This window comes from Halyomorpha halys, unplaced genomic scaffold, assembly GCF_000696795.3.
Source record: "Halyomorpha halys isolate HHAL.00 unplaced genomic scaffold, Hhal_1.1 Scaffold223.1, whole genome shotgun sequence".
Lineage (NCBI taxonomy): Eukaryota > Metazoa > Arthropoda > Insecta > Hemiptera > Pentatomidae > Halyomorpha > Halyomorpha halys.
This window is the reverse complement of record NW_027115445.1, coordinates 1,378,151-1,394,514: the sequence shown is the minus strand read 5'-3', so window position 1 is coordinate 1,394,514 and position 16,364 is coordinate 1,378,151. Positions and strand designations below refer to the sequence as shown.

Below are 16,364 nucleotides of genomic sequence, written 5' to 3'. Positions count from 1 at the left end.
AGATTAAATATAAAACTTATTATAAAAAGTACCAACAAACACCTTTAACCTCCTAACATCTCTCAGTTGTAACTAGACAAAGAACAATGGTGTAGATGCTACACGAGCGCCCTCACGAACCCCTTTGATCTGTGTCCAAAAAACCGACTCTCGACGACTCGGCAACGAGCCTAGGCCAACCAAGCCGAGCCACCTATCCACATGTTCGCGTATGTCAGAGTTCGCCATGGCTCGGCCAACATGTAGAGGCCCCTATAAAAATACAAAACACTACTTTTCTTGATTTATTTTGAGAAAATTCAAAGATAACGTTAGGCAATCAATTTCTTCAAATAAATTAGCACATTTCATATTCACTAAAACCAATACCACTTTATCCCGTGAAAGGAGAGGTGTAATCAGTAATTTGTAAGGAAGTACTGTGTCTTGAACAACAGTTATGCGAAGAGGTCAATTGTTCATGATCATGCTCGACCGCCAGTGTTTTTCTTTAACTAAGGATGCTAATTTTATAGAGGTTGTATCAGGAGATTTTTATTTAGATTTAGATATTTATTTTTTTATTTAGATTGTACAATCAGGAGGGTAATCTAATTAGTTTCTTATTATACTAAAATTTCAGATCAAGAACCTTGTTCTTTTCATTGTTTGAAGCACCTCCCACATTATTTTTTAAGTGCAAATTTGTCATCGAGACACAAATTTGAAGAAAAATTTTCCTGGTAAGCTCTAGCAATATTTGGCTGAATCTTTTCTGCTACCCTGCTCATCTGGCCCTGAGCCAAGTCCCGCTGAATCTTTACAAAAAAAAATCTAAAAATAATGTCTGTTTTTATTTGACAAATTTAAGAATGTTTTTTGTTTTGTTTTTTTCCGAGATGGGCGTTTTCGTGGTTTCTGCTTCTTTAAACCATTCTTACTTTCAGAATGATTATTAACCAATCTGCCTTCAGTTTAATTCCAAAGAAGAGAGAGAGAGAGAAAGAAATTTATTCAATCATGCTGCCCAAATACATCGGGTTGCTACATTACACAGCATACTGATCAATCCGTGATCGGTCATATATAAATTTATAAAAATCTACTGAAATATCAGTTAGTTAATTTATTTTGAGAAATCTATATCTCAGGATCTATGTGACGTACAGATGTCTATTAGCAATCAAATTAAAGTTAGTTTAATGTACTATGAAGTAGTTTATCACCTTTACCTTCGTAGGAATAGTAGTTTTCATGATATTTGACAAAATAAACTCACAAAATGTTAATTTGTAGTTGTTCCTATAAAATGTTGGATTTTTGAAAATATATATCTTTAGATCCATAAGACGCACATATGTCTGCCAACACTCATAATAAAGGAAATTTAGTTTTTTATAAAGTAGTTTATGACACTTATCTTCGTATGGGTAATAGTTTTTATAATATTCACATATGAATTTAAATTTGGCAAAAGAAAATTTGTCCGAACAGCTATAAATCTATTTATTTAAACAAATTTCATGTAAACATTGTACATGTAAACTCCTACGAAGATAAATATCATAAACTACTTTATAGTTCATTAAATTAACTTTAATTTGAGTGCTAATAGACCTCTGTACGTCAAATGGTTTTTGAGATATAAATTTTTCAAATAAATAAATTCACTAACTACTGATCTTTCAGTACGTCCCATATAACATTTTTCTGAAACGTTGCTTTTTAAAAAGCTATATCTCGAAAAATATTTAACGTAAATAACTCTATTAGGGCTCATATTTTAGCAAATTTCTTTTCTTTTATGATTCTTCCCCCTACATGGTCGCCCTACATGTTTTCCTAAAGCTATTAAAGCTGTTACAAATCAACACCAGTCTACGATAAAATCTTTGGAATACCTCAAACACAATATAAAAAAAAATTAAAATTTGTTAGATGTGTCACAGCCATATATTTTATTTACATCCGAGGAATAATCACAAGAATTTTTAAAAAGAAGCGGAAATTGTAGACAATATGTATACATATTTTAAATAACACACAGAGCTTAGTCCGACTTAAAAATAATCCTTTTTCACAGTACGAAGCAAATCAATTACTTGAGGATGGCCAGCAATTTGTGCCAATTTTAGAGGAGTTCGTTTACGGTCATCCTCCAATTTCACATCTGCCCCATGCGCAAGCAGCAAGCGGATGGTACTAATTTGGTTTGTGGCTGCAGCAAAATGAAGTGGCGTCATTTCATAAAAATCAGTTGCGTTTATGTCAAACCCTAATTTCAGCAACCAAACTACAACATTGTTATTGCCGAAATTCGCAGCTATATGAAGTATCGTGCGCCCTTGGGTATCCATCGCATTCAAGTTGGCCTTTCTCCTTTGCAGTAGTTGCAAAGCTTCTAATTGGCCTGCTGAAGCCGCATACATCACCGGCGACCAACCCTCATCGTCTCGCACATCTAAGGAATTTGTGTTTACCTTCCACAGTTCCTTTATGTCTCCTTCTTCGGCAGCATAGTGAGCCTGGGTTTTACCTTTCTTTTTATCCTTGGGTTTCAACAAATCACCGTGAGTTAAATCTGAAAGTTTAAGTGCAGAAGTAATTGACTCTCGAAGATCTATTCTTTCTCTACCCTGAAAAAAAGAAAAGTTAATATTATTTGCAGACAGACTTAGGACGAACTAATGACAGGTTGATGTTTGAAAACTCGTTCCAAACTTCAAAAACTTTGATAATAAATTAATAATAGAGGTTATTTATATATTTATTTTATATTATATAACATATTTATTTAGTTGTACTCAAAATAACTTATAGAGTGAAACTTTTAACGGACACCTCGGTATAATTGAATATACATATGAAAGTAATAATTATTTCATTATTCGGTGTAATATGGTTAATTTTGGATGTCTATCCCTTTAGCGCAGCTTATTAATATATTTTATAAAAAAAATATTCGTTTTGGAAAAACTGTACCTTGGGAATTATTCAACATGAAGAACTTTATTAGGACTCAAATTAAAGTTCATTAGTAAACTACAAAAAAGTTTGTAATTTTTCAGTTAATTGTAATATTTTATGAGTTAATGGCAATAAAACTAAAAATATATGGATGTCGCTATAAAAAAATCGGCCATATTAGGCCTACGGATCTAAGGAAATGGCAAACTTTTTACCGTCTTGTTTTTCAAACATTTTACGTAATAAATCATAAATATACATACAATATCACTTATTTTTAGGTACAGTTAAATTTTGAGCTATTTTTTCTAAACTATCTGTAAAGACACGAAGGCATGATTCGTAGCGGATTAATCTTTAAGGCCAAGCGCCAAAGTTGAATGATCCTTTGGTGAATCTTGCACGCAATCTGTGGGCGAAGTTTGTGACGAGCTCAGACGTTATGGAACTTCTAATACAAATGATTGACTTTGATATCAAGAATATAGTTGCTATTACTCTTGACCATATAAAAATGGTACTAGCTCTTGTACCATTTTATATCAAACCGACAGTAGGCGACGCTCCAAAAGGGCCAATCCTGTGGAAGTATTTCCCTAATTTCCCCCGGACTACTAGCCGCACAATGCAAAACACCCCCTATTTTGCATGACGTCGTATTCGAATGTACCGCCTATGAGGTGTTGAGCGGGCTGATGCAAATAAAATGTTTTATTTTTTACGGTTATATACCATAAAACGTCCAAACTGTCGTGGGAACAAAGAACACCAGCTTCGAAGTGATCACAAGAAAGACTTCACTACCAAGTAGTGCCAAACAAAGGACTCACCAACGGCTAGTGGTACAATCTATATATTCACATTTGGCCTAGGGCAACTTGTAACAATAAAAAGTGAATTTTTATATCACACTTTAACATGAGGAACTGAAAACGAAGCTGATGAGGGATACAGGGCTCTACGTCCTTCAGCTGATGACAAAGGAAAACTACACATACTACTGGGCCTTGTGTACGAGTGGGAGGAAGCTCTAGAGTTTTACCCATTTCTTTTGAACAGAAGAGAAGTTACAAGTTGTGTGCACAGCTAAGGAAAAATGCTGTAAATTGTTTAGACTTAACAAGAGCGGGTGGTAGCGTAAGTATGCATTACAAACACCCTATTACCTAACAGGCAGGGTTGGGTGAGAAAGGAATGGTACCATTTCCATTATTACTGTTAAACCGAAGGATTTCTAGCAACCACCTCCGCCCATCCTCAAGTAAAAAACAACAACTTTTTTTAAAAACAAAAATCTTCTTTCCACTAGTAGCTACATATATTTTTTTAAATAATTATTCCGCAGATATAAAGAATAAAACTAAAATATATTCTCTGGCTGAAGAGAGGGAATGAGCATAGGAGCTTTTACTGAATTCAATAAAAACACTTTAATCCAATGAATAATAATGTTTAATATATATGTTATTGTCAGGAAGCGACCAATAACTTACGACTTAAAGCAGTTGAAACAATTTTATCAAAGAAAAATGTGAAATTCTGTAAATAACGATAATTTACCAAGAGAAACCGTAACTTTGTTAACTCTGAGAGTGGGATGCTGTTTATGAAATGTAGCACCATTGAGACCAATTTATTTAACTAATTAACCAGGGGCAGTAGCATGAAGCACCACTGACAAGTGGATTTCTTGCTAGAAGCATTCCAAAGCTGTGGTATTTTTGGCAGTAACGCTTGATGTTTTTTAATTTTTTATCCAGTGCTTAACACACAATATGATGACAACATATTGACTCCTTCAACTCATTTTTTAATGTTTTCAACTAGCAAGATTTTCGCAAGAAACCTCTCAATTATACTATTACTTGCTAATCTGTTAAGAGTTGTATTGGTAAGAAGTAATACACCACACTACAAATACGTGGTACCTACAGTGAGAAATCCTTCATGTTTATAATGGGTCGAGGGTGACGGATCTACCCCTGAAAACACAAATGGAAAAATAGAATAAATTAGTATCTTTTATTTTTTAAACATTAACTATTTTTCTTATGTATTATCTAGAACTTCGTTTTATTAGTAATATACCATATAATTATAAAATAAAGCCATAAAAAAAACATTTGAATTCTGTGTCGTGTAAAATAATTTTTAAAAAACAAAAAATTTGTAATTAAACATTTATTGACATATGTCATATATTTATTAAACCCATCTAAATCCTATTACTTGAACTGAATTTTAGGATTTTGGAAAATAAATGACTCATCTATATAGTAAAACCGGATGAGCTGATCTTTAATCATTTACACACTGACCTATTTTTCACTTTCTCAAAAATTGACAGCTACAATCCCTAAAATGATCAGTCTATGAAGTCAAATCCTGTGAACTCATTAATAGCGGTTCTTCTTATGTATTTGAGGCTGTTTCAAAAAAATCGGATGCATCATGTTTTATTTTTTTTTGTTTTTTTTTTAAGATAATTTAATTCTCTGCATATCAAAACTAACATAATCTATATCTGAAGAATATTAGAAAAACAGCAAATTGATCCATTTTTATTTTAAAATATTTATTCGGAGCAAGTTTCCATGGATTTCCATAAAAAAAACCCTCCAAGATTTTAAATAAAATCATTTCTAAAACAAAAAAAAAAATAAATAAAAAATAGAATGTTTGGAAAACTATATAACTCTTGCAACACTACAGCCAAGCCACTCGTTTAAATTTAATTCTCTATGAAACACGAAACGAATATTACCTAAGTTGGGATTAAATATAACCAATGCAATAGACACTTTTCATTTATTGCTATTTTAAAAAACTAAACATATTTAAGACTTTGCTATGGTGCTAAACATATTTAAGAATAAGACCAAATATCTAATCCGAAGATGTAAATAAAAGCCACTTTTTCCAATATTTCCGTCTTACTTCCGTCCATGATTAAGGCGCTAAAAAACTGTTATTGTTTTTTTGTATGGATTAATTACCTGAGTTCAAAAATGTCCGTATTAATAACATGTCTCTACGCCCTATTAATAAACAACGAGTACATTTTTATAAATTCATAGGATAGAGGTAAAATTTCTGTACATTAAATTTATTTTAAAAATTTTTAAATGTAAAAATATTATTCTCAATTTTTGGCAAGGATTTCACAACTTTATAAATGGAAGCTTTCGTAAAATATTCATATACGAAATAAAATTTAATATCTATACAGACTGTCTGTTTCAATAAAAGCGGTATTTTTTCTACCAATGGAATTGAAATCCTGGCTGACAGCTGAGATTAAGGAAGAGTAAAATTGAGAGGGTAAGCTGCCAGGTGTGAATAAATAAATAGTGAAGCATAAAAGGCGAGCCTTATGAATAACGTGGGCGTGGCTTATGAGTAAGGGCCAATCTTCGACTACTATCTGTCTCAGTTTGCTTACATTTTTCAATTTTCACAGGAATATCATGATTAAGCACAAATTTCTCATGAACGGTTTAAAGAATTGCCACTGTTGATAAACCAAATAATTGATAATAGTATTTAAAACATTTTATGTTTAGTTCGTATATGACGATTGAATGAACGGTTGTCTTTCTTTATAAAATCCTCCCTAAATTCCAAAACAAACTGGTAGCCGAGCGTGATTAGTGCGCAAAAAGGTTAAGTGATAAAGAGTTAATTACGATAAACGATCAAACTATAATCCAAAAATCCTTTTTCTATGCAAAAGGCCAGGTCACCTGAAAAAAGACTGCTGATTGAACAAAGAAGAGTACCAACAATCCTGTGGAAATAAACCCAATGATACACAAAGGACTCATCCTAGGAGACAGAACAAAGCATCTTTAGCTAAAGAATATGCTCTATGTTCTACCACCCATAATAGTGAGTGGTACCTCGATTCCGCATGTACCTCTCATTTTCAAGACAATTTCTTGGAGTAGAGATTGAAGAGGTTGACAACTGCATTTACTTGTCCCAACAAGTCAGTTGGGTCAGTACACAGTCGTACTGAATAGGTTCGGAATGACAGAGTGCCGACCGGTTAACACCCATGGAGTTGAAGGTCCTGACTTGCATGATTACAAACATTCACCATCTGTGTCAGAAGCTACTTATAGAGAGGTTATTGGATCATTCTTGCACTTGGCTCGGTGTACCAGGCCTGGCATTGAGGACACCGTCAGTAAGCTTTCTCAATTCAACTCGGACCCTAGAGAAATTCATTGGCTGTTGCTTAAGAGGTTGCTAAGATATCTACAAGGGACGAAAACTTTAAATTAAAAATAGACAATAAAGTTTAAAAATTTGAAGTTTCAGCAGATCCAGGTTGGTGCATCACATCTGACGCAGTCATTCAGTGGGCATGTTGTCACGGTTGGAAGTACTGTGCTGGCTTGGAGAAGTGGGAAGCAGAACCTAGTGGCCCTGTCCACAATGGAAGCACAACTTATGGCAACCTGTGAAGGTATATGCGATGCAAGATGGTTTGTCGAGCAATTCGAAGAACTCAAAGCTTTTGAGGCTATAAAAAAAAATCTATGAACATATACTCTGGTAGCAGGGCTGTTTTAGACTGGATCCAAAATGGTGGGCATGGAAAACGGACCCGCCACATCAACAGGAAATTCCATTTTGTCAAAGATGCGGTTGAAAAGGGAGAAGTCCAAGTGATCCACAAAAGGACCGAAGACGAGCTTGCTTTGTTTTAACCAAAGACGTGACTAAAGAAGTAATGACGAGATACTTTTTTAATGTAGTTGTAATAGGAGTGATACAATAAAATTAAAAAAATATATGTTAATAATAATATAATTAAAATAAAATAAGGTAATAAATGAAAGGGAATAATAAAACATATTTTAGGAAGGAAATTGTTGTAGAAAATATGTTTTATTATTTGATTTGTAAATAAAACAGTAGATGGCGACACTGCTCCTCTGATAGGAAACACGTAGTACAAGAGCCGGGAACAAAAAAAGGCAGTTATCTCACCCCAATTTTTGATTACTTTAATGAAAACTATGTATAATTACTAGTCAAAACTGATGAGTCTGCCAAGTATAGCTAGGGGGAATAAAAAATGGCGGCTTTTTCAAAACCTTAAAAAACATAATTTTTTCATTCGGAGCTCTATATCATAAAAACTACCAACAACACTAGAAAATCTAAGAGAGCATTATTAAAAGAAGAGTAAATTTGCTGAAAAATTAGCCCTAAAAGAGCTATTTACGTCCAATAGTTCTCGAGATACAGCTGTTTAAAAAGCAAACTTTCTTAAAAATCTACTGGCAGATAAGTAGTTAGTTAATTTATTTTGAGAAATCTATATCTCAGGAACTATATGACGTACAGATTTCTATTAGCACTCAAATTAAAGCTAGTTTAATGGACTATAAAGAAGTTTATGACCTTCACCTTCATAGGAATAGTAGTTTTCATGATATTTGCTAAAATATATTGATTTATAGTCGTTGTTTATATTAGATTTGTAGTGGTAAATTAAGCCAAAGTTTTATCCTCAATGAATTTCATAGAATATAAAAAAAATAGGTTATAAGCGAAATCTATTTCAAAAAAAAAATTTCCCATCAGGATAATTTCATCATCCTTCTGTTATAAAATCTATTAACCAAAAGCGCTTCTTTCTGGTCAGTCAAAAAAAATAATTGAAAAGTTAAAATTTTCTTAAAAGAGAGACTCTTTAATTGTATTTTTCCTAAAGTTAGAGAAAATGTACCTGGGCACTATGATAAAGTAAGCCAATTATATTTTCTTCCATTTTGGTAAGCTTAGCAAACAAAAGACATTTTAAAATGTCTAAAGATTTATTAAAATAGATGAAATAAAACTTGTAGTAGCAGTTAACATAAATATAACATATATATTCTTTATAGCCAATATCTCTTAAGAGCACACAAAGAAATTTAAAAATTAATATTTAAGTAATTTTAAATGAAAAATGTAAATATAAAGGATGTGTATGTGATTTACAAGTTTTCAAATTTTAAAATCTCACCAATTAAAGGCTGTTCATTGTCAATATCTTTTTCAGGAATTTTTTGCTCCTTCTCCTGCTTATCATCACCCTTAACTGTGAAATAAAAAAATATCAGTGAGTCTGGTTAACTAATCTTCAAATTAAGCTAAAGGTTTGCCGTCAATGAATTTCATAGCATTTAAAAAAATGAATTCCTCTCGTACCTGATCCTTAAAAATCGAAATCCTTCGTAAAATCCTTAATGCTACCTTACTTAGTCACTAATAAGTCATTCATGAGGACCTTAAAGTTCCATATGTTACCGATTTGGCAAGAACCAGATATCAATACTTTCTAACCACCCAAACCCACTCGTTTTCAACCTGGCTTCTCCTTCATTACCTGATAATCCTCCTAAACGTCTGAAAAGAAGATGGCTTCTTGATCTCCTCTAAAAATGTTATTGGTGTTCTAACAATGGATTAATTCTCCACATGCCTTTAGCATGTTATAATATCAAATTTACTTATTGTATATATTTTTAATACAGTTTTATCAATAAATAAATTTAGAACAAAAAACGTTAAATATTCTTAATAGACAGAACCTTTAATTGTATTTTTCCTAAAGTTAGAGAAAATGTACCACTATGGTAAAGTAAGCCAATTATATTTTCTTCCATTTTGGTAAGCTTAGCAAACAAAAGACATTTTAAAATGTCTAAAGATTTATTAAAACAGAAAAATAGATGAAATAAAAGTTGAAGTAGCAGTTAACATAAATATAACATACATATTATTTATAGCCAATATCTCTAAACAGCACAAAAAGAAATTTAAATTGATTTTTAAAAATTTAGCATCTAGCCCAGAGACCTCCCTACATTGTTGGTCGAAATGTTGGCAATAAATAGAAAGTTGAAAATATTTTTGTTTGACCGCAGCTCTGACCATTTTCTTTTAACTCGCGCAGGGTCGATCATCAATAAATAGTATGACATAATTGCTTTGTACGATTCATCTTTGGGGTCCCCAGGGACGCCTCTGTCACCCAATTTTATGAAGAGTTGAAGTGGCTTTACCCCACCTTTCGTCGTAAATATTTCCTTGCTTCCTTTCTCATTCAAGTTATCCAATCCCGCCGTCCATCGTACATCTCAGATATCCCTCAATTTAAGTCCTCAGCCCATTCCCGCAATACCCGCTCACGGCCTTCAGACTTATATGAAAATGCCAATCGAACCGCAGCCTTTAGTAGATCTTTTCTCACCCGTTCCTCTTTCCTATGGAATTCTATTCCCTCCTTTAGTCGTAGTTCTAATACCCTTCCAATCTTCAAATCCCGTATCTTCGAATACCTTCTGTCCACCCAATTCCGGAAGAATAACAATTGAAAGTTTCAAAAAAGCTTTAAATATTTTCTGTCTTAGATCTTCGTTTATAATTGTAAATATGTATACTAGCAGAAATTATATCTTTTCATTTATTACTTTTTAGTTTAATTGTATTTGATTTTTTATCATTTTTCTTTTTATTTACTATCAGAAGACATCTTATGTTTTATGATATGACAAGTGGTTTTATTTTATTTGTTTTATCAGTATTTTATATATTCTGTTAATTATGGTTTTAATTTGTATATTTTTAGATTCATTGTGGATTATCTCTATAGGAAGTTTGGTGAGTCAATTCATAAAATAATTTTTCTTTTGAGGTTAATGACTTCCAATTTAATGAAATTTTTTATTAAAATTATCACCACATGGTACAACCTTAAACCTCATAATTTCTTCTAGGAAATTATGATGTTTAAGGTGCACGAATATGGGACTGTGTCCCGAAACGTTGCACCATGTGGTAATTTTAATAAAAAATTTCGTTAAATTGGAAGTCATTAACCTCAAAAGAATAATTATTTTATTTATAGACTCACCAAACTTCCTATAGAGATAATCCACAATGAATCTAAAAATATACAAATAAAAACCATAAAAACCATTGTATTATTTTATTTTATGGTATTTTGTAATTTCATCTCTATTTTGTAATTTACTCTAAGGCTCCAAAGCCTAATTTGGACGCCTGTAAATTATTCTAAAGGGATCTATCCCAGAATAAATAAAGATTATTATTATTATTATGGTCGGTTGTTCTCGCTATTGTGGGTTGAATATCTGAGGTGGGGGACCTAGAAGACCAAGCACCTTCATATTTTTGTTGATTTATTTTTTTTTTTTCATATATTTAAACTTTTTCGCACTATACGTGCACTGTCCAAGAGAACTGACTGTTGAGACTTTCTTAGCACCTCTATAGGCACCCCCAGACCATTCATGCCTGCCACTGTTGATTTTGGTATGAGACCATTCGTTGATATTATGAATGGAGTAGTGGTAACACCTTCCAATTTATATATTTCTTTCAATTCTATCGCCAATTCCTGGTATTTCCCCAGTTTTTCTCCCACAGTGGAGCTTACATTATTATCGTTGGGGATCCCAACATCAATAAGTTCTGCTTTTTTTTTTCATAGGTCTATAAGGAGGTTGTCTGGCTTATTATGGCGTATTGTATGGTCCGTAATTATTGATTCATCCCAATATAGCCTGAGAGAACCTTTTTGGAGGGGTTTATTTGGGTGGTACTTATAATAAGGGCTCTTATCTTCAATTAGGTTGTACTTCACGGCCAGAGCTTGATGCAAAATTTATGTAAAATGATAAATTAAGTGAAAATATTTTTCCTGTTTCCTCGTGTCATATAAGTTGAGTTCGAAAATTCATGAAATTATAATGTTGTTTTATTTGTTTCTGCTCTATTTACAAAAAAAATTGTAATATAAACCCGCATATATTTTTTTTCTGTCCCAAATATATCCTTTACTATGTATAAAATTCAAAAAACGTCTACCATGGAAGATGTTATTAGTCGCTATAATGTTCCCAATCGGGAACAATGACCTGTTCTGCGTATACGTAATAAGAATAACACCGAGTAACGATGAATTTCAATTCTACCTATTATTTCTATCATGAAATATAGTGTTGCCTCACTATAATGCGAGTCAAAAAGAAAACAAAACTGTTTGCTTTATAGCGAGGGCAGGAAAATATGAGTAGAAGACCAATGAAAATAGTTAAGATATTGATTTCAAGAGTGTTAATGAAGCAGAGCAAATTACTGATCATTACTTTTTTTTTTAAAATGACAAAAAAATAAGAAGGAAACTGTTCAACCCAAAAAGTTCCAAATAAATAGAATTATTAGTAAACTGGTCAAATTAGTTAAATGATTTGTTTTGTTTCTATTTTTAATGTGTAATTAAAATAACAATATTCGTCTGGAAATAGAATAATTATTGACTTGACCCCTTGATAGACAGACCATGATGATAAATGGAACATAAAAAATTCCAATAGAGGTAATTTTTTTTTAATAATGAACTCAGAGCTAAGAATGTCCCCATTTCCACTTCTACTGTTGCAAACATTTACTACGTTAAGTATACAATTTCAGGGTCGACTGTGGGCTATAACCCAGAATGAAATGAATCATAAGTGCAAATATTTATTTTCGGAACAAACTGATTAGAATTATATAAATATGATTTTGGAAATTTTCGGGACTAGAACAAAGTGTCAAAAGAATTTAGCATAAAAGCCACGCTGAATCCTCAACAAAATTCTGAGTGCCAAAATCTAGCCAGCTCATCATGCTGCGGGAGGATTCTATACAGGAGTAAAATGGACGATGGGTAGCCAGAAGGGCGCTACTTTGAGAAAATTCTTCCCTACCGTCCTTTCTAGATTGAAGGCTAAATGGGTCCTCCCAGACTATTGGGTCTCACAGATCCGGACACGGGGGGTTTCGGGGAAAGCTGCAGAGCTTTGGAAAGAACATCGACTCCCGGTGCCCCACATGCGGAGTTCCTGAAACAGGAAGGCTGTCAAGAAAGACCGGGATTTTCGCCTTCGCCAAATCGGACTTCCCCCGTTTGATGGAAGAAGAAAATTATCCCTTCTTCAGGGAGTTCATTTAAGGGTGGAAGGTGGTGGTGAGCCCAACTCATTTCACGACGGAAAGGGCTTGACCGCCCGACATCAGCGAGCCACCAGATGAGGAAGAAGCTGACCCAGACTGAGACCAGGAGGGCTGGACCAGCCTGGTAACTGCAGGAGGCACCCAGAGGGATGCAGTGGACAAGGTTCAGTCCCATCAGTAAGGCGCTAAACCTAGTGCTGGGCTGCACCACAGTAAAAATTTGTTCCCAATAATAATTAAATAATTAATTTATAAAAGAATAAAAAAAATTGTTGATTTTTAGGAGCAGTGGCATGCGCAAACCCCAACGCACTATCCTACTACTCCCGCACCCAGATTTGGCAAGGAGAGGGGATAAAAAAAACACTAAGATACTCGCATCATTAATTGAATTTTAAGGGACCCCACCTCTTTCATTCCGACTGAGGCTTATTTGTGAGATATAGTAAGGGTATTGTGTAATATTTCTTTCGATTTGTAATAAACACAAAGATTGCCGGGCCATTATTATCCCCTTCAGTTCAAACTTCAACTGAAGAAATTTCAAAATTTCGTAATCTATCGTTAAAGGTCTACAAGATTAATCTGAACGTCCATCTTTGGTTTTATTTTCACTCGGACTGAAAGTGTGGGGATTTCTTAAAAGAATACGAACTGTGTAGTTCTTACCAGAATCGTCCTTCGCTGAAGAGCTATCTTTCATTTTTTTTTTTTTTTTTTTTTTTTACTCAAACGTTTTTCTGTTAGATAAACATATAATGTCAAAAAATAATCTAATAATCCTACATTTAAAAAAAAATATCAAATGAAAAAATTAATGCATACAATTTTTCATAATTTAAGTGCACATGTAAAATATGTCACTAAGTTTAATTCCCATCTGTTTCTCAATGGATTGTGGGACATCGCGGGAAATTTACAATCAATTTTCTCATCGTTTTACTATTTTTAAAAGTGCCTCTACACATTTGCGAAATAATGGTGAATTTGCGCAGGTACTAGCGTGTGGATGAGTTATATGGATTGGTTGGTACAAGTTGGCCTGAATTTGGGGCAAACCTGTTGAGTGTCGGTTTTTTGTAACAAATCAAAAATCACTTGTTATGCATCCTCAGGTTTGTGTTCAGTCTTCATTGTTTTAGAACTGCCAACAGATGAACATTGGTGCTCTTCGTGTTTTAATTAATTAAAGAATTTCCCAACCTTTGCAGTTAATAATTAGCTCTTGTGTATGCTTTATAAGTTAGGTAGTACTATTATATGAATTTTTGTTATCTACATCCTACATAGCTGTTTTATATAGTAAAAATATATTAAATGGACTGTTATAGCCGACAAAATTCAAAAAGAGCAAAACAGGCATGTGGATACTGCTGTTTGTTGCTTCTTTTCTTGGACAAGTCTTAGATTTGCAAATGTGGATTACATGCAGCCTAACATGTGCTTCTAATTATATTGCAGCGACACCGCTCCTATCTACTGCTCTATACTACTAAGAGCAGCAGGAACCGTTAAGACCCAACTTAAAGCACTTGGCAGCTAAGACCTGAACAACAATCATCAGACAAAGATATATGTTTATTTCTTGTAAATACTTTAATTTTTAAAATGTAATAACCATGTCATGTGTTGTAATATTCCACAGTTTATTATTTGAATCAACAAAGCTTACAATGGGCTCTTCTGATCCACTAAAAGCTAACTAATTACATGTAGCTCTCGATGGCATTCTTTAGTGGCACTATGGCAATTGTAGCAACCGCCTAGCAATCTGCTTCACGGGCTTACCTTCTAAGGAATATTATACATTAATGGATTAGTATATTCCATAGATATATTTGTAAACATTGAACTGTATTGTTATTGCACTCTGCCTGCACTGGATCTCTCCTCCTTCCTATACCCTCAGTCCTTTTTCCATGACCTACAGCGAATACCTTACAGAGAGTAGTATCTGTTCCTACAAAAATCGAAAGCTATTGCTGTGTCCTACAGGATCATAGGCGAATACCTTACGGGTGGTGTTTCCATCCTACAGGGATTAATGGAGAATCACCCATATACCTGTTAATTTACTTCCTATTCAGTATACTTTACCTATTGAACATTGTGGCCTTCTGATGTAGAGTAACTCACCTCTTAAACTTCCATATCTGCAGGTTAAGACAGATGGACTATGAAGAAGTCCATCTGTCTTAACCTTATAATCTGAAATCCCATATTTTTACTCTCATTTTAATTAACCAGGTAGGGGTTCCTTAAGAGGCTCCTACATTGTAATCATGTTAGTCACACCATCGATATATTGTATGAGCATACTAGTGACTGTGCATTCATATAATGCAGCTATTTCTAGGTTAGATGCTCTTAACATCAATTCCAAAAATGAATTTTAAGTGAATTCATGTGAACTAACTCACGGATACTAATCAGACAAGTGTGTAGCTCGGTATGTAAAAGCCATTTACCTCCCTACATAGAGTTGAAATTAATCTTCAGTCGTTTTAGAACAGATATTTCTAAATTATTCACTGAGGCAATGCTTTTCTGTCCTCATTTTCTAAATGAGCCTTACAGTTCACAGATTGAATGTAAATACCAATGGGGCCTTAAGCCCCAGACAACAACAACCAATATTGGAAACTCATAATTCAACAGTTTTCAGAGAAGTACTATTAATAATATTCCCCGTTATAGAATTTAACCATTTTTCTTTTGAAAAAAAAATGATAGAAATATAAAAATCTAGCAGCTAATTAAAAGTTACAATCTACTCTTACCCATTTATTGAATGATAAATTTGTTAAATTAGAATCAATGTTAAAAATGCAAACAATTATTCATAATGAAACTAGAAAGCTAATATGTAGGTTAAGTAAAATTAAAAAAAAACTGACTATGACTATGGTAACATGGATCAGATGGTTACACCTATCAGACTAGTTAATTCATATTCAGACTAATTCTATCTGACAATCTAATAATAATATCTACATACTATATTGTGTTCAATTTTATTTTAATTCCTCAACTTTAGGTAATTGTGTATGCAATAAAAATGAAGCACCCTACTTCCCAAATTAAATCCTCTAGTAAAGATATAGAATACCAATACATTGAAATGACTCTACACCCTCCTTCTATGTATAGTAGTGCCTTCAATTTTTGGGTTTATAAGGCGTACCCTACCCATCTTTCCTAGATTCTTTAATTCTCTGTTCTAAATAGCTACTCATTTATCCTCATAATATTAAGAGAATCCATGGCAAACCATAACTAATATAGAAAAAATCGTAGTCATGTCCCCATAATTCTTTTGAGGAAAACCTCTTGACAAGTTTGATAATGAAAAATTTTATTATTCAGAAAATTATACTGGCAAAAGAATTTTCAAG

At 33.2% G+C, this 16,364-nt stretch overlaps 1 protein-coding gene across 2 annotated transcripts in view; it reads right to left on the bottom strand.

Annotated features, from left to right (window-relative positions):
* Positions 1-13,815, bottom strand: part of LOC106679819 (26S proteasome non-ATPase regulatory subunit 10) — an 18,177-nt gene extending 4,362 nt beyond the window's left edge. Inside the window, exons 1-4 of one of the 2 annotated variants that reach the window (XM_014419173.2) lie at positions 13,639-13,815; positions 8,969-9,043; positions 4,879-4,928; positions 2,460-2,615 (exon numbers count right to left, since the gene is read on the bottom strand). In XM_014419173.2, the coding sequence (XP_014274659.1) occupies positions 2,460-2,615; positions 4,879-4,928; positions 8,969-9,043; positions 13,639-13,672 (315 nt within the window). In that variant the 5' untranslated portion in view covers positions 13,673-13,815. Of the gene's footprint in view, positions 1-1,913; positions 2,616-4,878; positions 4,929-8,968; positions 9,044-13,638 lie in introns of those variants that run through there. The other variant, XM_014419172.3, reaches the window with a different exon arrangement.
* Positions 13,816-16,364: the final 2,549 nt, after the last annotated feature.